At 37.5% G+C, this 21,915-nt stretch overlaps 1 protein-coding gene and 1 long non-coding RNA gene across 3 annotated transcripts in view; one reads left to right on the top strand and one right to left on the bottom strand.

Moving 5' to 3' along the window:
* Positions 1 to 21,915, top strand: part of LOC126967728 (uncharacterized) — a 52,879-nt gene that overhangs the window by 17,449 nt on the left and 13,515 nt on the right. Inside the window, exon 2 of one of the 2 annotated variants that reach the window (XM_050812357.1) lies at positions 5,777 to 6,564. In XM_050812357.1, the coding sequence (XP_050668314.1) occupies positions 5,777 to 6,550 (774 nt within the window). In that variant the 3' untranslated portion in view covers positions 6,551 to 6,564. Of the gene's footprint in view, positions 1 to 5,776; positions 6,586 to 21,915 lie in introns of those variants that run through there. The other variant, XM_050812356.1, reaches the window with a different exon arrangement.
* LOC126967741 (uncharacterized) lies at positions 6,832 to 8,940 on the bottom strand. The gene is made up of 3 exons (XR_007730070.1): positions 8,016 to 8,940; positions 7,725 to 7,937; positions 6,832 to 7,378 (listed from the first exon to the last, which is right to left on the bottom strand). It is a non-coding gene; the product is annotated as an uncharacterized LOC126967741 (long non-coding RNA).

The raw sequence follows: 21,915 nt of genomic DNA on the forward strand, positions 1-21,915 counted from the left end.
TGCTTGATTTTCTAATATTACAACATATTTGTGCCATCTAAAATTACTTAAAAACGGAACTCCTAAAAACTTTATTGAATTATCTATTAAAATTTCTTGAGTACCATAATATATTTTTGCATCTCTTATTCTTAAAGAATGCTTTGAAAATATTACTACTTTGCTTTTGTCAATACTGACCTCAAAACAAAACAAACCTCTCGTATGTTAACTGTCTAAATGACAATTCAAGCCCATCTGTGGATCCCATTACAGGACTTTCCACAAATCTGGGTTTGAGCGCTAAATTTCGTGACCTAGGGCTGAAAAATCTAGATGTTCTCTTAATCTAGTTAAAAAGTTGTAAAACTACAGATCATTTTATAATTAAGATATATTCTTGAAATTTCTTACACTACTACCACTTAACTATGTATTGCATTGCAACTGTTCTAGGTTCAATAATATTGGTCTCCTAAAACATAACTTTTATTCTCTCATGTATAAAAAATAAAACAATTGCTGGATGTAACATTATATTTTATTTATACAATCTAACATATATGATAAAATTAAAAAACAAATGGCATATGTTCTATACATTTATTTTTCAGTACACTTGTTTTTAAACTTGGGACCAAAAAAGCACCTCTTCCAAAGTCACTTCAGTGGGTCTCATATCTCGTTTGTTAATAATACATTCCTGGCGGCAGGGACAAAACATTTTTTGTTTACAATAATTTTAACTTATTGTCAAGCTAGTTTAAATAATGACACATTGTAATATTCAACATATCTTGAGTATGAAAGTATCAAAAATGAGACTCATAATTGGTACAAAAAACACTGTCTCATAAAGACTAAGATTTTGCAGAATTATGTTGATACAAAAGTTATCATTATTAATTATTCAAGATTTACATAGAACTAGGACTTAAATACAACGAAAAAACAAACATGTTTGGAAGAGATATCAAAGAATCACTAGGGATTGATACGGGTAGCTATCACGCGTGAGTCGAGTTTTAGTTACCACTTTTTTTAAAAAGGCTTTATCTACTGCAGCCTATTGTAAAATTGATTGCAGCAGTTTTCTTTTTTGTTCTTATACATTTATTTTGGTGAGTGGTCTTAACATTTTAATATAGATATTAGTTCATCATACATCTAACCTAACTAACAGCAACTAACTTCTACACTATGGAGATCTCTCCTCCGGATCCACCGGATATTCCTGCTCTCACCGGCTAGAACATAGTTCTTCAGGAAACGCAGCGCCTAAAAAAACAATTATCGATATGGACATGGCTTCTGCCTCTATCCAAAATGTATATAGTGATCCATCGTTAATAATTGGTATCAAACAGTATACAACATTTGATAAAGGACCTTTTTTGATCCACGTCTTCCGTACGGAATAAGACCCTGCCTCAGGTCTCACTATAAAGCCAATTAAATTCGGCCAGCTACTCCACAGGCCCAAAATTGCTAATATTTGCCCTGACGGAATAAAAAAAGTAGGTAGAAATAAAATTTCAATAGTATTTAAAACAGCCAAAGATGCCAACAGTTTCCTTGATAACCCACTTTTAGCCGCTAATAAATATACCGCAACAATTCCCAACTATAACATCACCAAGATGGGTATAGTTCGTCAAGTCCCAGTGGACCTGTCTATGAATGAGTTTGTGGAGTCGGTTGATCTTCCCACTGGTTGTGGAAAGATTTTAAAGGCTCGCAGACTCAATAGGAAAGTAATTGAGGAGGGTAGAGTGACTTGGGTACCAACCCAAACCATTGTATTAACATTTCAAGGCCAATTGCTTCCAGGAAAAATCTTCCTCTTCCACAATTCCCTCCCTATAGAAACATACCTGTTCCCTACTATCCAATGCCAGAACTGTTGCCGCTTTGGCCATATAAAAACAGTATGTAGATCTAAGCCAAGGTGCTTCAAATGTGCCCAATCCCATGCTGGTGATACATGTGAGGTTATTGATAAAGGTGCTTCTTGTATAAATTGCTCAGGTCAACATTTGGCCACCAACAAAGCTTGTCCTGAACATGGTAGACAAAAATCCATTAAAGCAATCATATCTCAGGAAAACTTATCTTATGAGGAGGCAGCAAACCGTTGCCCGAAATTAGTAAAGCCTTACTCTGAAATTCTCCTTAATCCCTCATTACCCCATAACTCTTCCTCAACTCATACCACTCAGCCACCCATTTCTCCTACTGTCAGTTACAGGAAAACTGTAACACTCCCTTCCCGGTCCAGACCCATTTTAAGTAAGTCCTACGATCATGCTGCTCATCAGGCCATCATTGCCGATGTTCCTTCATCCTTCCCGAATGGTTCTGCACTATCCCATCAATCCAATTTTTCATCATCAGCGCAGGATGATAACCTCTTGGAGGCTCTCCTGTCCATCATTCTATCCCTGATAACTAAAAACAGTCTAAGCTTACCGTCCAACGTTGCCCATCAACTTTCACAAATTCTGTCCTTAGTTAATAACCATGGCCCCAGTGTCCATTCTGCAATGGAACACCAGAAGCCTACGTCCTAAAGAACCCAGTCTTACACATCTCATAAATAAATACCTTCCTTCTGCCATTGCCATCTCTGAGACATGGCTGGTCCCTAGTTCACACTTCAGGGTCCCCGGCTATGTATGCCTTAGAGATGATCGAGCAGAAAGTGTTGGTGCGGGTTGCGCCTTATTAATAAGACGCACCCTTCCCTTCTCCTCGATTATCCTTCCTAGTCCTCATGCAGGTATAAATATCGTTGCAGCAAAGGTTATGAACATCTCTCTAGTCTCAATCTATGTGCCTCAACCTCAGTCAACCATGATTGCTGATATCATCTTTTTAATTTCATCTATTCCCCCTCCTATTATTTTGGGAGACTTTAATGCTCATCACATTTCATGGGGCTCAAGCCACAGTGATAATTTTGCCCTCTCTCTGTTAGACATATTTGATGAGTGTGATCTGTGTATTATCAATGATGGCTCTCCTACCCGCAGGGTTTCACCTTCTCAAAATCCCAAAAGTGCAGTTGACCTCACCTTGTGTTCTCCATGTCTGGTGACCATTTCCCTATAATCATATCTAGCCCTGACAAAGTAATCCCCCCCGAAAACCCTTCCTCATCCTTTAAATATAAATTAGTAGATGCAAATTGGCCTTATTACTCTTCTTGTCTAGATATGCCTATATGCTATATTTTGCCCTGTGCTGCCCCGGGGCGTAAAAAGAATAGGGTAGTCCCAGGTCCAAGGGTGTCGTAAGAGGCGACTACGGGCTTTTTGAAAGTGGGAGAGTCACGCTGCTGTCTTATGACGTCAGCACATTCGGGCCAGACTCGTCCGGTTTACTTACCACACTCGCACAGAATACCGGCGTGAAGTAGCGGCCTAGTGCCGCTATGTTTCGCATAGGTTAGTGTCGAGGACCGGAGGCCATTCCCCCCCGTCCTTTCCCCCCCCAACAAAATATGAGAGCGGTCCTAAAAAAGAAATTACCCCAGGAGGGTACCGGCTCTTGTAGAGCCGGAGAATCCCTCCCCGAGCATTCGCGCTCGGGCTGCCCCTCGTATTCTGGGGACGGCACAGTACCGCGTATGTCACAGGACAAACAGGGCAGCAACACCACGGCACCCCGCTCCACGCTTAATGTGGACTTTTGTAACATCCGGGGAATTCACTCCAACTTAAACGCCGTCCACCACAACCTTGAGACGGCGCAGCCGGCCTTGTGTTTCCTTACGGAGACGCAGATATCTCGACCTAGCGATACGTCATATTTAACGTACCCCGGGTACAAAATTGAGCATAATTTCATGCCTCATGCCGGGGTATGTGTGTACGTTAGGGAGGATATCTGCTGTCGCCGTCTCGGCAATTTTGAGGGTAGGGGCCTGTCTACTCTCTGGCTCCGCGTAGATTTAGAGGACCGCGTCCGCATCTATGCGTGTGTCTACAGGTCCCATAGTGGTAACGCAGAAACGGATCACCTTATGGGCTGCGTTCAAGCGGCATTTGATGACGTGCTTGCTCAGATCCCCTCCGCTGAAATCGTAGTCTTGGGTGATTTCAACGGGCACAATGCCGAATGGCTTGGATCACGTACCACAGACTACGCAGGGCGATCTGTGCATAATTTTGCATTGGCGTATGGTCTGTCCCAATTGGTTGAGTCGCCGACGCGGCCCCCGGATGTGAATAGCCACATGCCGTCCTTATTAGATCTTCTGCTGACTACACATCCCGATGGTTACCAGGTCTCTGTCGACGCCCCTCTCGGAACGTCCGAGCATTGCCTGGTCAGGAGTGTAGTGCCTATCCGACGCCAACGTCGCAGACCACCAGCGACCCGCCGCGTTTGGCACTACAAGTCAGCAGATTGGGATAGGATGCGTTCCTTTTTTGCATCCTACCCTTGGGGCAAGGTTTGTTTCCTTTCGGATGATCCTAGTGCCTGCGCCGTTGCAATAGCCGATGTGATACTGCAGGGCATGGATATTTTTATACCAAGCTCTGTAGTACCGATCGGTGGCAGATCACAGCCCTGGTTCGATGCGTCAGTTAAAGCAGCATCTGACTGCAAAAAACAGGCGTATCGAACTTGGGTTGCGGCGCTGGGCTCAAAGGATCCGAACTGCAAAGTTCTGAAGAGGAAATATAACCGTGCCTCCAGATTTTTTAAGCGGCAAATCGCCCGTGCGAAATCGAAGCACGTCGTCAAAATTGGCGAGCAGCTTTCCACTTACCCGACCGGAACACGCAAGTTCTGGTCGTTGTCGAAAGCTGCTCTTGGTTACTTCAACCAGCCGTCCATGCCGCCGTTGCACATAAGGAATGACACCCTGGCCCATACGGCAAAAGAGAAAGCCGATCTCCTGTGCACTCTTTTTGCCTCCAACTCGACTCTTGACGACAACGGAAAAACACCGCCATCCCGCGGTGTCAGAGCTCTATGCCTGAAGTACAGTTCCGACAGAAAACTGTTAGGCGAGCTCTGTTTTCGTTGGACGTCAGGAAGTCGAGCGGGCCGGATGGCATTTCTCCAATCGTGCTTAGAACGTGTGCCCCTGAGTTGACGCCGGTGCTAACGCGTTTATTCCGGCACTCTTATTCAAAAGGCGTAGTCCCTGATTCATGGAAGTCAGCCCTTGTCCATCCGATCCCAAAAAAGTTCGGATCCGGCAAACTACAGGCCTATTGCTATTACCTCCCTACTCTCCAAAATTATGGAAAGCATAATTAACCGCCAGCTCTTGGTATACCTTGAGGGTCACCAGTTGATCAACGACCGGCAGTACGGATTTCGCCATGGTCGGTCGACTGGCGATCTTCTGGTATACCTAACACATAGATGGGCGGCGGCTATTGAAAGCAAGGGGGAAGGCCTGGCAGTTGGTCTGGATATAGCGAAGGCCTTTGATCGTGTATGGCACAAGGCGCTCGCAAAACTTCCATCATTTGGGCTTCCCGAGAGCTTATGCAAGTGGACCTCCAGCTTCCTCACTCGGCGCAGCATACAGGTCGTTATCGACGGTTATTGCTCGAATCCCAAGCCCGTGAACGCTGGAGTGCCCCAAGGCTGTGTGCTATCTCCCACGCTGTTTCTTCTGCATATCAATGATATGTTGGACACCGCCAACATGCATTGCTATGCAGACGACAGCACTGGTGATGCCGTATACACGGGCCATGCAGGTCTCTCTCGGGTAAACGTCGACCAGTGCCGGGAGAAACTTGTGTCTTCTATCGAGTCCTCTCTCGAGAAGGTCGCGGAATGGGGTAAGTTGAACCTTGTCCAATTTAACCCCCAGAAGACTCAAGTTTGCGCGTTTACCACTAAAAAAACCCCATTTGCCGTATCACCGCTCTTCGAGAACACTTCCCTTAAAGCCTCGCCTAGTATCGGAATACTGGGTCTCAAAATCTCGAGCAATTGCCAATTCCGTGGCCATCTGGAGGGCAAAGCCAAACTGGCTTCAAAGAAACTGGGCGTCATAAATAGAGCACGGCAATACTTCAAGCCGGCCCACATTCTAGCGCTCTACAAAGCGCAGGTCCGGCCTCACATGGAGTATTGCTGTCATCTCTGGTCTGGCGCACCCCAGTATCAGCTTGATCCATTTGACCGCCTGCAACGCAGAGCAGCTCGAATTGTCGGGGACCCAGTACTCTGTGAACGGCTGGATCACTTGGCGTTGCGAAGTGACGTCGCTTCATTGTGTGTCTTCTACCGCATTTATCACGGGGAGTATTCCGAAGAGCTGTTCAACCTGATTCCTGCCGCCGAATTTCTTCTTCGCACGACACGCCACAAGTTACGATATCATCCCCACCATCTGGATGTGTGGCGGTCCTCCACAGTGCGGTTTTCAAGGAGCTTTCTTCCTCGTACCACGAAGCTGTGGAATGAGCTTCCTTGTGCGGTGTTTCCGGGACGATACGACATGGGTACCTTCAAGAAAAGCGCGTACACCTTCCTTAAAGGCCGGCAACGCTCTTGTGATTCCTCTGGTGTTGCAGGAGAGTGTGGGCGGCGGTGATCACTTAACACCAGGTGACCCATACGCTCGTTTGTCCTCCTATTCCATGCAGAGTTGCCAGTCACTAACCATCTTAATGTAGTAGATAACTATATGAAATTTACAACCGCTATGATTACTTGTGCTGACAATAACTTTCCTTTGAAGAAACCTGTTTTAAATAAAATTCCAACTCCTTGGTGGGATGCTGAGTGCACTGCTGCTGCCAAAGAAAGGAAGTTAGCGGAAAAAAATTATAACAGAAACATGTCAGTTTCTAACTTTATTCACTATAAAAAATTTGCGGCTAAAGCTACATATTTTTAAAAAAAAAAAAGAAAAAGCAAGGATGGGTTAACTTTTGCCAAAATTTGTCTCCAAGCACTTCATCCTCAATGGTTTGGAAACAAATTAAAAAATTTAGAGGTTCATTTTGTGCTGAAGAGCATGATTTAAGTGTGGATTCATCTTTATGGCTTGAATACTTTTCAGATAGAATGTCCCCCCCTTCAGCTCCAAACATGGACTATTTTCCATCCCCTCCAAGCCCTCTTGCCTCTACTCATAGTTTAGAGTATCCTTTCTCTTTTTCTGAACTTCTTCTCGCTTTAGACGGTCTAGCTGATTCTGCTCCTGGCGCAGATGGAATCCCCTATTCTTTCATCAAAAACTCATCACCTACATCCAAGAAATATTACCTAGATATTATAAATAACCTTTTTGATTTTGGGGTCATCCCTCCACCCTGGAAAAATCAGGTAATAATACCAATTCTTAAACCTGGTCAGAATCCATCTGAAGCCACAAGTTATAGACCAATTGCCCTCTCTTCTACTCTTGCAAAAGTTTCTGAAATCATGATAAAACACAGACTTGAGTGGTTTGTTGAAAACAATAATCTCCTTTCCAACTCTCAATATGGTTTCAGAAAGGGCAAGAGTTGCCTAGATAGCTTAGGCATCCTTACAACTGACATAAGAATAGAACCTCAGTAAAGAACACCTTTTGGGAGTTTTCCTTGACATAGAATCTGCATATGATAACATATCACTTCCTCTACTCAGGAGTAAACTCAACCAGCTGAGTATCCCCATGAAGCTATCTCGTTTCATATGTTACTAGATAATGGAAAGAACAATCACTATCAACGGTCCATCCTCTTACCTCCCTCCTAAGTCAGTTTGGAAAGGCTTACCTCAAGGCTCAGTCCTTAGTCCCCTTCTCTACAATCTGTATACATATGACCTCAATAGCTCTGTATCCCCCTTCTGCCAAATACGGCAATATGCAGATGATATTGTTCTGTATACTTCCAACAAGTCCATACAGGATTCATCCAATCAGTTAAATTGTGCACTTGAATATCTTGCTGATTATTTAATGCAACATGGGTTGTCACTATCAACTGCTAAAAGCAAAGTAGTTTTATTTACAAATAAAAGACTTTTTCCTCATATTAAAATTAAAATTTATAATGTTGAGTTACCTGTTGTTACCAATGTTAAATTACTAGGGATTTGGTTAGATCAAAAATTATCAGGCATAAAGCATTTTGATTATGTCTCACAGAAATGTGAGAAAGACATTAATATCCTGCACTCTGTATCTGGTGTCTGGTGGGGAGCTCACCCCTTCAGTCAAAAATTATTGTACAATGCAATCATTCGCAGCCACATGGATTACGGCACTATGTTGTTGATCCCAGGAAATAAAGCAGGTCTGAATAAACTGGACAAAATTCAGGCTAAATGCTTACGCATAATATTAGGAGCCATGAAATCTAGCCCAATTAATGCCATGCAAGTAGAGTGTGTGGAACCTCCCCTTTCACTTCGCCGTCAATTTCTTGCCAATAAATTTTTTCTCAAATTAGCTGAATGTTGTGGACATCCCTTGCTTCCAAAATTGGACCAACTATTTGCTTTATACAATAATAATAATATTCCTGAAGACAAAAGACCCTGAATTCTCCACAGTTACTTATTATTCTCTCACCTCTCTTACCCCCTCTTCCTATTGGAAGAGGAAATACGGGAATTCCATTCCATAGAATAGAATTCTAAATTGCCTCTATCTACTATGCCTTTTAGTGCACTCACTTTCCAACCATCTGTAATTTTAAACTTAGGTATAGATAAGTTTTCCATAGAAGCCAATAAAACTTTTTCTCAGATAATGTACTCTGATTTTCAAAATTGGCATAAAATCTACACTGATGCTTCAAAAACAGACATGAGCCCTGTTGGTGCTGCAGCATGGATTCCTTCAACAAGAATTATACTCAGTTACAGCTGCCCATCTATCACTTCTGTTTTCACTGGGGAATCAATTGCCATTCTTGAAGCAATTTTATTTGTTAAGGCTCATGGCATGAACAATTCTATTATTCTTTCAGACTCCAAAAAGGTGCCTTCAATCAATACTGTCAAATCCATTTAGGTCTAAAAGTCATTTTCCAATTATATTTAAAATAAGAGAATCTTTGAAAGAATGCTATGACCTCAATATTAACATCGTTTTAGCATGGATTCCAGGTCATTCAGGCATTCTTCGTAACGAAAATGCAGATGCCTGTGCAAAGATGCAACAGGTTCCCTCCAATACTCAAAAATTTTCTCCCATGACATGCGCACCATCCTGAAACCCAAGTTGCATGAGAGTTGGTCCAGCATTTGGCAAGTTTCCAAAAACTCTAAAGGCAAATTTTATGGAGATCTACAACCCGTAATTCCTCAGAAACCTTGGTTCTCGAAATTTAAAATTCCCAACAAGTCAATGATTTCAACTATTTGTCGTTTACGTTTTAATCATGCTTGTACCCCAGTATTTTTGGCTAAAATAAGAATTAGGGACAATTCCTTGTGTGAATGTGTTCTAGATGAGGGAAACGTGGATCATTTATTCTTCAATTGCCCTTTAACGCAACCTTCTTTATACAATTTTATACCTCCTGAAATTCCCCGCCCAACTTCCTTTAAATGTCTCCTCTCCCTAGTTTTCACTCCTTTTGTATATATTTTGTGTAAATATATTAAAATAAATAAGATTAAGTTGTAAATAGCACTAAGTATTTATATCAAATAATTTAAGTAATTATATTTGTGTTTATTTACCTTATAGTCCTAACAGCATGCATATTTGTTTCAGGCATAAGAAAATAAAACTTGTTTCAATCTTAAGCACCAATCACTACCATTAAAATTAGTAAAAGAATACTCTAAGCTTGGTGGTCTACCTTAACGTGACATTGGCAAACTTCCACAGGAGCCATAGTAGGAAGAATAGAATAGAATAGAAGAGATATCAAAAGCCATGTTAATAAACATAGTGAAAAATAAACATATCTGCTCTATGAAGGCTATATAGTATGGATACAACTTATACATGTATGTTAACGCATCCCATTACAGGACACTGTAATTTGGTTGTGCCAGTAGAAGGTTTTCGGACTATTATTATTATTAACAGCCTGTACTGTCTCACTGCTGGCAAAAGGCCTCCCTCAACACCTTCCAAATATCCCTGTATTTTTTTCGGACTAAAATTAAATTAAAAATTAATGTGGTATGGCTCGTTGCAAGTGAATACACACATTTCCACATTACAATATGTAATGGTCCTCGTCTTGCAGACGGCGCATTGGCGCTTAAGTCGGTCTAGCTTTCCGGGCTTAATAAAATCATATTGTGCAAGAGTGTGTACTGCTGCTCGGATGGGTGCATTGGGTGCAGGCGTTCTGCATGCTGCTAACAAATCAGTAATTAACGCCATCCGGAATTTACGATGTGACAGTGGCAGATTTTTGTTCAGTAAAATATATGAGTTCAGGACACTAGCGTTCAACATCTTTCTAAAAAAATTTTGTACCACACTCTAGTCCGCCTTCTTTCAATGGGATACATTGCGAGTTGCTGATCTTTGCGATCTACTCCGCCTATACATATGTTGTAGTCTTGCCCGACAGTCCGCTTCAAAGTATCACCACACCTGGTAGTTGCGAGGTGCCCTCGGGTTGTTATTGTTAGTACTATTTCATGCAAAAAAAGTCAATAAAAACAAATTGTGAGTGCAAAATTAACATTTTCAGTGTAAAAAAAAATTAACAAAATTAGAAGTACTAAAAGCAATCAAGTCAATAAAAATGCAAGAAAGAAGTCAATAAAATACATTTTAATAATCGATCAAAATTGATTTTTAAATTAATTCGTCAGACACAGCATCCAATAACTTTTTAAAATATAGCTATATGAAAAAAAAACAAATAATTTTTAATTAAAATAACAAAAGAAAATCGATAAAAAAATCGAACATGAATTTCAATAGCCTGTTCCATATTATCCAACCGGCGGCCATTTTGTTATTCAAAATTCCTATCTGTGGCAAGTCGCAGAACAGGACTTTTGAGTGTATTCATGTCTTTGAGCTCGGAATTGACACATTTTCGACTAAATTACACGTATTTTGTAATAACTATATTGAAGTTCAATATAATTTCGACCTAACTACACAGATGCGTTAAGGTTTTAATAATTTTTCGACCAAATATGACAAAACGAAATCCACGTACAAATTTGTACAGTTACTTGTATGTTGGTTCTAAGGCTGTTTTTGACTTTAAAAGTAAAGAATATGTCAATATGAGTAAATGAAATGAAATATTACTTACTATTCCATGATTATTCCAGTTTAAATCACTAAAACTTACTAAGTTCAGCACAAAAACAATCGTCAAATCGCGACAATCGCTGATTGAACTTGTCACAGATTAAAACAACAAATTTCAACTTTTTTGTACCATAGACGTGCTAAATTATATATGAGAGCGAGAGTCAGTTCATTCTAATACAATTTTTCAAGTGGGCAAAAGGGTAAGAACTATAAGAACGTCAAAATATGCTCGAAACTGAACAAGGTGATCGCACCTGTGGCGGGTCCTGTGACACGACCTTCCACAGACTGTGTCCTGTGTACCGTGTCCTGTAATGGGCGCGTTAACATACAAGAGGATATTGAAAATAAAGCTCCAATTTTTTGAGTGCTACATTAAGATCTAACACAACATTTGATAAATTAAGTCCTGAACTATACACTACTAGATCATCAGCAAATTGGAGAATAGAAACTCTATTACGCAAAACGATATTTATTTGATTTATGTAGATTATAAAGAGCAATGGACTCAAAATTCCGCCCTGCAATACGCCTCTATATGAATATCGAGGACCTAGTAATTGGTAATTGACTCTAACATAAAGTTTACGACCATGCAAGAAATTGAATATCCAACTATTTTTTCAGGGACATTTAAGGATAGAAGAATGGATGATAATTGTTCTAAATCAACAATATTAAATGCTCCTACAACATCCAAAAAAACACCAGCCAATATCTTATTGTCAATCTGGGCACTATGGATGTCAAGACATAAATGCCGTAGATTCTCACAAGCAGAACGACCACATCGAAATCCAAATTGATTATTAGGTAAGAGGTTGTTACTTTCAATATAAAATATTAATCTCTGTTTTATTAATTGTTCAAAAATTTTACCAACACACAAGCTTAGTGTGATAGGACGATATGAATCAGCTGAACTAGAATCTTTCCCATGCTTTAAAATTGGAATTAGACAGTCTGTTTTCCATTCTTCTGGAATAGTGGAGTTCTTCCACAGGAGATTTAATATTTTTAGAAACTTATTGAAGTTAGAAGAGTTTAAGAGTTTAAACACTTTATAGGAGAGCCAATCCAAACCACATGCAGAGTCCTTTCTTGATGATAGACCAGCTTTTAATTCTTCAATAGTAAAGGGGCAATCATAAACGTGTTGGTGCTATTTAAAGGATGATTATTGTGGATAATTGTCAAATTTGGTACTGTATCTGGAGTATATTTGTGTTAAAAGTTGGATATCCAATTATTGCTAGAGAAACAATTATTATTAGAATATAAGTTCTTAAATTTTCTAATTTTTGACAAAATCTGTTTAATTGGTGTTAACCTATTTATGCTGGAGCAAAAATCTGTCCAGGATTTACGACATTCAAGTCTTAATATACATTTTTTCTTTGCTTGAGCTTGCTTAAAATGAATGTAGTTTTGGATATTGCAATTTGATTTGAATAACAGATAAGCCTGCTTGCAATCTTCTACCACTTTAGTACATTGCCCATTCCACCAGGGAAGTTGTCGCTTTCTTTTAGGTAGATGAGTAATGTTGTTACAGTGGTAGTTGGTTTTAGGTACTGAATTTTCAACCGCTCTAAGAATTAAGGAACAGAAGTTATTGTAAGACTTCTGTAGATTACGATTATTTATATCAAATTGTTTTAACAAGTCATTTACTAAGTTCTCATATTGGTCCCAATTTACTATTTTCAGATTACTGTGTGGAGGAATGTTGGATGGAATTGAAGAAGATTCAGTTTCCGACACTACCATGGAAAATTTTGTGATTGTAGGCAAGTGATAGCTGCCCAAAGAGTCCTGATGAATTGCCATTCACAGCACAGGAATAATGAAGATGATACTATTGTTAGATCTAGTCCATTTGGTCTCCAAGAATTAGTACCCACTGTAGTTGGTTGATCATTATTTAAGAGCATTAAGTCATTATCATACATTACATCCATGATGTCTCTACCTCTAGAATTGGTTCTATTACAACCCCAAATGGTATGGTGAGCATTAAAATCACCAGCAATTATTAGTGGTTTTGGAATACTATGCAACAGTCTATTAAATTTTGTCAAAGCTGTTGCCAGGACTATAAAAGCTAACAATTGAGATGTCTTTTTGTTTGTATTTAATTTTGATTGCTACATTTTGCAAGGAGTTATCAGAAAATGTTTCTAACTTTTGAAAATTAATGCCATTTCTAACAAAAATTGCTACACCATTGTGATCATTACCACAATCATTTCTTAGTATTGTATAACCTCTGATAGAAAACTGTATATTTGGTTTAAGCCAAGTTTCTGATATAAGTGCTATGTGTATGTCCTGCTCATAAAGAAGGTATGGTATGGTATAGGGGCTCCTGTTTCCGCAATTAAACCACTAGCATGGGTCCATTTTGCGTGCAGTAATGGCCGGTTACTCCAACCAGCCCAGCTCCTTCCAGAAGTTCAGAACATTCCTGGGGTGTTCACAGACTTCTTGGAGCGACCTCGTATTGGTTAAGGTTTTTGCCCGTTGGTTGGCCACCCCCGCACATTCCAGGACTACGTGAGCGAGCGTTTCGTCTTCGGTCAGACAACCTCTGCACTTAGGACTGTCCGTTACGCCGATTGTGAAAAGGTGTTTGTTTAGTGATGTGTGACCCGTTAGGGTGCCCACCATTATACGGATGTCATGTCTGTTGAGGCTCATAAGTCTACGTGTCAGTTTGGGCGATAGTGCAGGTATCGCCACCTTCGACTGTCTACAGCTTGAGACATTCATCCATCGGGTGTTGTGTAGGTCGTTGGTGAGATCATGTATCCATGAGCGCATTTGGCTGAAGGGCAGTGGCAGAAGTGGCAATGGACCAGACAATATATTTGCCGATGCCCGCCTTGCAAGCTCATCCGCTGCATCATTACCCAACGAACCACTATGTCCCTTGATCCATTGCAGAGTTACCTGGTTATAAGAGGGAACTTGCTCCAGGGTTTGGTGACATTCGTGTATTAGTGCTGAGTTGTGTGTGGTACCCTTCAGCGCTGTTAGTACCGCCATACTGTCAGAAAGAAATCTGATGTTGTGGCCATGTACCTTTCTTCTTAATATAGCGCTGGCGGCTTCCTCATAAAGAAGGTTTTGAAGCTCAAGTCTGTTACTCAACAGACTTTGAGCATTCCACTGTACTATGTTGTGACAAAGACAAGTTTGTGACAGTTGAATGTGACGTTTTATTTTTAATTTCTATGGTATCTTTAATAGCTGAACTAATTGCGTGTGAGCTAATGCTTTGATTCTGTGTTTTATTTAGTGTAATGACTTTGATTATTGATTCTGTGATTAGGTTCATTGCTGCTGGATTGGATAAAATTAAATTAATGATGTCTTGTGTGTTCTCTGTCTTATTGAGTGATGGAAAGTTTGTTGGATGTTTAAATAAATCTGATAATGGTGTTTTACTTTTATTTTTACTATCCAATATCTTTTTTTGTTTTATAGGGCATTGACCTGATACTGCAAGATGGTTACCTTTACAGTGCACACATACTGCTTTGTCAATAGGTGTAGTACATTCTTTATATGAATGATTTTCAGTGCAGATTGAGCAACGCTGAGCATTCTTACAGAATTTAGCCAAGTGGTCAAACCTAAGGCATCGGAAACACTGCTTAACTGGCGGCACATAAGGTCGCACTGGTAGACGCCACATCTTTAAGTGAACGTAATCTGGGAGTGAAGTAGATGACGCAAAGGTAATAATGACTGCCTGTGTAGGTTGTAATATAAAACCACTATCGGATTTGTTTTTTTTTTCATTATACGCCGAACAGAATTTTTTTTTTGTACTTGACAAAGATTTGAACCTCGTGGTCTTCCAAAGCTGTACCCGAATCTGAGTATTCGCTACTTTCAGAGGTGGAATCTAGAATAGACTCACCTTTATCTCGTTCTTCCGGCTTCGTTTTTTTCCGCCTTTTCGACATCTCTTAGCACAAACCTAAATTACTAAATATATAGACTTTTACTTATACTAAACAAATTAAATGATAAACATATACAAATACTTAGATACTTTTCAAAAATATGAGGATTATATACAATATAATAGAAATATTTAATTTTATAGTTAAAAAGACCGCACTAAGCACTCAAGAGTTCCCGCGCTTTTTTTTCAAATTCATTTTTTTTTTATTAATTCGTTCTTTCGAACAGGCTATAGCCAGGGGCCTTACTGCCTTGTCGTTAGTATTTTCATTTCTTTGGTATTTATTATTTTCACTATTTTGTTTTACAAAAAGTCCAATCAAGTTTTCTCATTTCATCTTACATCATTTCCATTTTCCTTTTCCAATTATGTATATTCGATAGCGAATATTTATAGTAGTTTCTTTCATCAAATCCAATCCAGTCTTAAAGTCATCAGTTATTTTACCGTTTCCGTTAATTTATAATTCTCTTAAGAATATTTTCCATATTTTCCTTTTAGTAAGTCCAAATCCAGTAATATAGTCTCTTATAATTTCCCCCTTTTCTTAAAGTCAAATCCAGTGTAATTTGCATAACTTTTTAGAATAATACCTACCTATTTACATTATCGGTTCAGTTCGCAAATTGCGCTATGCTATTACTAGTTGTATATGTACAAGTTATAACGTATTTACATAATTATAACCAAATTTACAACGTATGTATCTACAAATTACAATGTTTTTACAGTACTACATACAAATTTATACAAGGACATATAAGTTGATGTGTCCTTTAATAGATCTATTACTGAGAGCGGGATTATATTGGGTGCACCATATATTTCCAGTAGCTCATCCATCAGCACAAGGCGCTGTATGCCAAAGGACGAACAATCAAAAAAGATGTGATCCAGAGACTGATCTTGTTGCTTATTAAAATGGTCACAAAAAGGAGAGGAGACAATGTTTTTGCGATGAAGATGAAAATTCAATCGATAGTGACCAATACGCATTCGTATTATTGTAGTATAGAACTTTCTGTGAGCGTAATTTTTAAACTTACAAAACCAGGGTGTGCTATTAACGGGATTATCTAACAAAGTATACGAATGAGCCTTATTTTCAACTTCTGTACAATTATACCATTATCTTCCCCAAAGAAGAGTCATACGCTGTTTTAGATTACTTATTACATCTGTATATGGTATGTTAATGTCTAGATCTTTGCAATCAGGATATAGGGATAGATCGGATATATTAATGATAGTTCTAGCTAGAAAATCAGCGCTTTCGTTTCCTGCTACTCCTATATGGGACGGGACCCAAACGAAATCCACTTTAATATCGATTAAACATAGTTCGAACCACAATTCCTTTATAGCAAAAATGAGGTAATTGATGTTAGCACTCATTTTGTTATTTGACAAACTTTTTAACACATACTATCACTAACTATTACCCACTTGTTGATTTTGTTTCTTAATATGCTTTAAAGCAAAAAGAATAGCGACGGCTTCAGCAGTAAAAATACTGGCATATCTATTAATCTTAAAGCCAATACCCTTCCTAATTTCAGGAAGGTAGATTGCAAAAGAAACACTATTATTGTTTTTTGCGCCATCCGTATAAACAAATTTACAATTAGACCATTCTGACAATAATACATGAACCTCCTCTTTTGAAGAAAAATTTTGATCTATTACAACATTAATTGCAGAATATTTACATCTTGGAGAAATTGAAAAAATGAAGAAAAATCTTGCAAGATAAACAACTGTCTCTGAAATGAAGACGATTGATAAGCAATAAGATTCTTAAGAAGATTGTTCGTCGGCAAGCTATAGAGCTTTAAAATAAATCTTTCTTTAAGATAACTAAATCTAATACACAAAGGAGGAAGGTTCGCCTCGATTTGCATAGCAGCTATTGGGCTAGTTTTAAGTGCTTTTTGTATTTTATCCAGACTATTAACAATTTTGCTGTCTGCGGCGAAACAATGAAAGCCATATTCAAAATGACTACGAATAAGCGATTTATACAAAATTAACAAAATATTTTAGGGTCCGCTCCCCACGACGTTGCACACAAAGATTTTAATACATATAAGCTTTATTCGCTTTAAATTATAACACTATCTGTATATTTTTTCCAAGAAAGTTTTGGAATGAATGTTACACCTAGAAATTTTATATCACATGAAATAGGCAGTGGAATGCCATGGTATAAAATGGGAGGCAATATGATGCGTTTACGACCAATCACAAAGACTTTTGATTTGGTTGGATTTACATTTAAAGAAGAAAGAAATAAGAAAAGTATTGATATAAATTTACAAGTGCTTCATTAATAGTAGCGGCTAAATTAATCAGATCAACTCCCGATACATAGACGACTAAGTCATCTGCATACTGTAGGTTTACTATATTTGGCCCCAAAATAAGGTTCAATCGTCTTATGTACATAATAAAAATTAAAGGAGACAATATTCCCCCCTGACAAACACCTAGAGAAGAAAATCGTGGTCCATACAAATGTTTATTAAATTTTACATATACTTTTCTGTCAGTCAAAAAGGATTGCATCCAATTTATTATTTTACCTGGTATCCCTAACATTGATAACTCGTCACAAAGCACGGCAATATTTAGGTACACTATTGAAGGCACCTGAGATGTCAAAAAATACAGACAAAAGATACTGATTACTTGCTAAACATTGATGCGCATCAAGCTGTAACTGCGCTATACTCTCCCTAGAAGACCGACCTTTGCGAAAACCAAACTGATTATTAGGCAAAAGACAATTTTGTTCTATAAAGAACTCGAGACGTTGTTTTAGAAGCTGCTCAAATATCTTCCCAACACAAGACGTGAGAGCTATAGGTCTATAAGAGTCAGGTAACATTTTATTTTTGTCTGGCTTTAAAACTGGGATTAAACAGTCTGTTTTCCATTCTGCAGGAATAGTATTCTCCTTCCATAGGCGATTAAGAATATTTAAAAAGATGTTGAGACTGTGGCAATTAAGTTTTTTGAGTAAAATATATGGAATGGTATCAAGACCGAAAGACTCTTCTAGTAAATAAAGCGGATTTTAGTTCTTGTAAAGAAAAAGGCTCTATCAAATATTTATTACTATCATTAACAACATTTACATAGTTAACTCATTTGATACAAAGTCAGAACTATACTTTTGTAGAAAATCTGGAATCCAACTATCATTCAACACACTGTCAGGAATGTAAGTTTTGTTAAATTTGCGCATGTATTTCCAAATTGAAGAAAAAGGAGTACAACGATTAAATGAATTGCACAAGCCTATCCAGCTGTTTCTTCTTTCACTTTTTAAGATAAGTTTTTCTTTTGCCCGCAATCTCTTAAACTCCACATAATTTTCATCAGTGGAGTTGTTTTTAAAATTAATGTAACCATTTTTAGCATTTAAAACTGCTTCTGTACACTTCTGATTCCACCAAGGCAACCAAGGATATTTAAAAGATTTTTGTGAAGTAACTAGTAACATTATTACTATTAGAACTTTTGGATAACAGACAGCTAGGGATTGACTGCTTGGCAGCAGAAAGTAAAAAATTACAAAAGGAATTAAAAGCATCTATTGAAGATAAAGTGTCAAATTTAACATCATCCAAATAAGAAACAACTAAGTTACTATACATATTCCAATTCACCTGCTTATAATTTGGGTGAGTGGGCAAATGTAGATTATTACATAATGTGTTTTGCAAACTACTACTACCACTACTTACTGCCATTTTTATTATTACAGGGAGATGATAACTACTGCCCAGAGGACTGTCAATAACTGACCAGTCACATAAAAGAGCCAATGATGGAGTTACTAAAGTCAAGTCAAGAGCATTACGCCAAGATGGAGATCCTATTATGGTAGCTTGACCATTATTCAGAATAACAAGACCATTCTCATCTATAACCTCTAAAACATCTTTACCTCGAGGCAATGTATCAACACATCCCTACAACATGTGATGAGCATTGAAATCACCTGCAAATATCATTGGCTCTGGAATGGACTTAATTAAACTATTTAAATTGTTTTTATTAAATGGAGGATTTGAATTGGAAGGACTGTAAAAACTCACAATACTCAGTTCTTTGTTATTAATTTTATTTTTAATGCAAACATTTTGTAGAGCACTATCAAAATATGTATTTATGTTAGAAAATGTGATATTATTATGAATAAAAATTGCTACACCATTGTGTTTATTACCACAATCATTCCTTATTGTGTTATAGCCTTTTATTAAAAAATACTGATGTGGTTTTAACCAAGTTTCCGAAATTATAGCAATATGGATATGATTTTCATATAAAAACCTTGTAAAAATAAGCCTATTACTAATAATACTTTGAGCGTTCCACTGCACTATATTCAATGTGTCTGGAGGTGTGTGTCCCTATATTTCACCTTGCAGCCAAAACTACGCATCGCAGACCAAAAGTGTTTGTATGTGGCAATAGGTACAAGGTTCCCATGGTGCACTATGGTGGTTGCAAGTCGATAATTATAAGGGTGTAAAAGATACGGGGGTTGAAAGATGTTAACTTTGAAAATGTGACTATTATTGATCTAAAATGGTCTGGATTGTTCAGGAAATTTCTGGAATGTTCTAGAAAGCTTTAATATGTATACCAATGTTCTGATCGATCGAAAATGTTCTAGAAAATTCTAGAATAATCTAGAAAATTCTAGAATGATCTAGAAAATTCCAAAATGATCTGGGAAATTCTTAAATGATATGGGAAGTTCTAAAATCGACGTTTAGATTCTGATCGAATGAGAATGATCCAGAAATGTTTAGAATGATCTGGGAAATTCTGGAATGATGTAGGGAGTTCTAAAATCTACGTTTAGATTCTGATTAAATAAGAATGTTCTAGAAAATTCTAAAATGATCTGGGAAGTTCTAAAATCTACATTTAGATTCTAATCGAATGAGAAAATTCTAGAATGATCCAGAAATGTCTAGAATGATCTGGAAAATTCTAGAATTATATAAAGAGTTCTAAAATCTACGTTTAGATTCTGATTGAATAAAAATGATTTAGAAAATTCTAGAATGATCTAGAAATTTATCGAATAATCTAGAACATCCAAGAATAATTTGGATATCTTTGGAATGTATTCCAAGGCTCTGATTGATCAAATATATTTGAAATGTTCGAAAAAATTCTAGAATCACCTAGAAATTTCTAGAATGATCTAGAATATTCCAGAATGTTTTAGAAATGATTTATATGCCACGGTTTTGAACGATTAAGAATGTTCTATATATTACTAGATTGTATGCTAATTTTCTGATCAATATAGAATGTTCTGGAAATTCTTCCAATGATCTAGAAAGCTCCAGAATGTATCTCAACTTTTTGATAGATTAGAAATATGCTGGATCGTTCTAGAAACTTTTAAAATTTCTTGAGATACTTAAAAGTCGAAATTATTAGAACAATCCGGAAAATTTGGTCGGTAGTGGGGATAATTTTTCCGACTATATAAGCCGAAATGTCAAACCCGTGCTTCAGTCGATTTTTTATAAGAATTGTATAACGAAAAAATAAATATTAAAAATTAAATAATCATAAATAACAGCGTATAGTGTTTTTTAAAGTGAAGAATCAAAAGTTTTAACGTGCAGTATAATACACAATATTGTTTCTTTTTTTTTTTTAGTTTTTTATTTTAGTGCAGTGTGAAAAAGGTGAAAAAAAAAATTAAAATATTACTAACGATGCCGAAACGTAAATGCGTATTCTCACGTTCTCGAATTGTATCGAAAAGGCAAAAAATGTCACGGAGAAATGAAACTACAGACGAAAGAGAACAACGTCTCACATTACTTCGAGAAAATTATCATCAAAGTCGAAATAATCAGACTGAAGAGCAGCTTAATGATTCTAAAGAAACGGACCAGATCAGAAAAAAATTGCAAAGAAAAAGAAAGACAAATGAACAGGCAAATGATAGAAGAATACAAAATGCAATAAGAATGCGACTAAATGAACAAATGGAGGCTCAAGTTTCTAAAACAACTGTATATTCTGTTCGTCAAAAACGTCGGGAAAAATACAGTCTTGAACAAGAGGCGTTTCATTATAATCCTACTAGAAATTATTTTGAACATTCAAGTATAGTGATCGGAAGAATGAATGAAGTATGCAAATTTTGTGAAGCTAAAAATTTCAAAGGAGAAACGCAAAGTATATGCTGTTCAAGTGGCAAAATTAAATTACCAGAGTTAAAATCACTGCCACCGGAATTTCTAGAATATATGAAAGGAGAAACACAAAATTCTAAAGAATTCTTATAACAGAAATTACGTTAGAAATTACAATGCATGCTTTCAAATGACTTCATTTGGAGCAACTGCAGTAATTGAAGAAAAAGGATTTAATCCAGTATTTAAAATACAGGGACAAGTATATCATAAAATTGGATCATTATTGTCACTCCCAAATAATACTCCGAAGTTTTTACAAATTTACTTTGTAGGAAATGAAGAAGACGAACTGGATCAAAGGCTTTCAAATTTTACAGAATTGCGTCGAAATATAATTCTTCATTTACAGCGCTTTCTACATGAAAATAATGAGTTGATAAAGATATTTAAGACTGCGATGGAAAAAATGGTTTCGGATAATTATAAAATAATAATTCGGGCAGATAAAAAGCCAATTGGCGAACACGAAAGACGAAGAAGAAGAATGAAATAGCCGT

This window comes from Leptidea sinapis, chromosome 13, assembly GCF_905404315.1.
Source record: "Leptidea sinapis chromosome 13, ilLepSina1.1, whole genome shotgun sequence".
Classification (NCBI taxonomy): Eukaryota; Metazoa; Arthropoda; class Insecta; order Lepidoptera; family Pieridae; genus Leptidea; species Leptidea sinapis.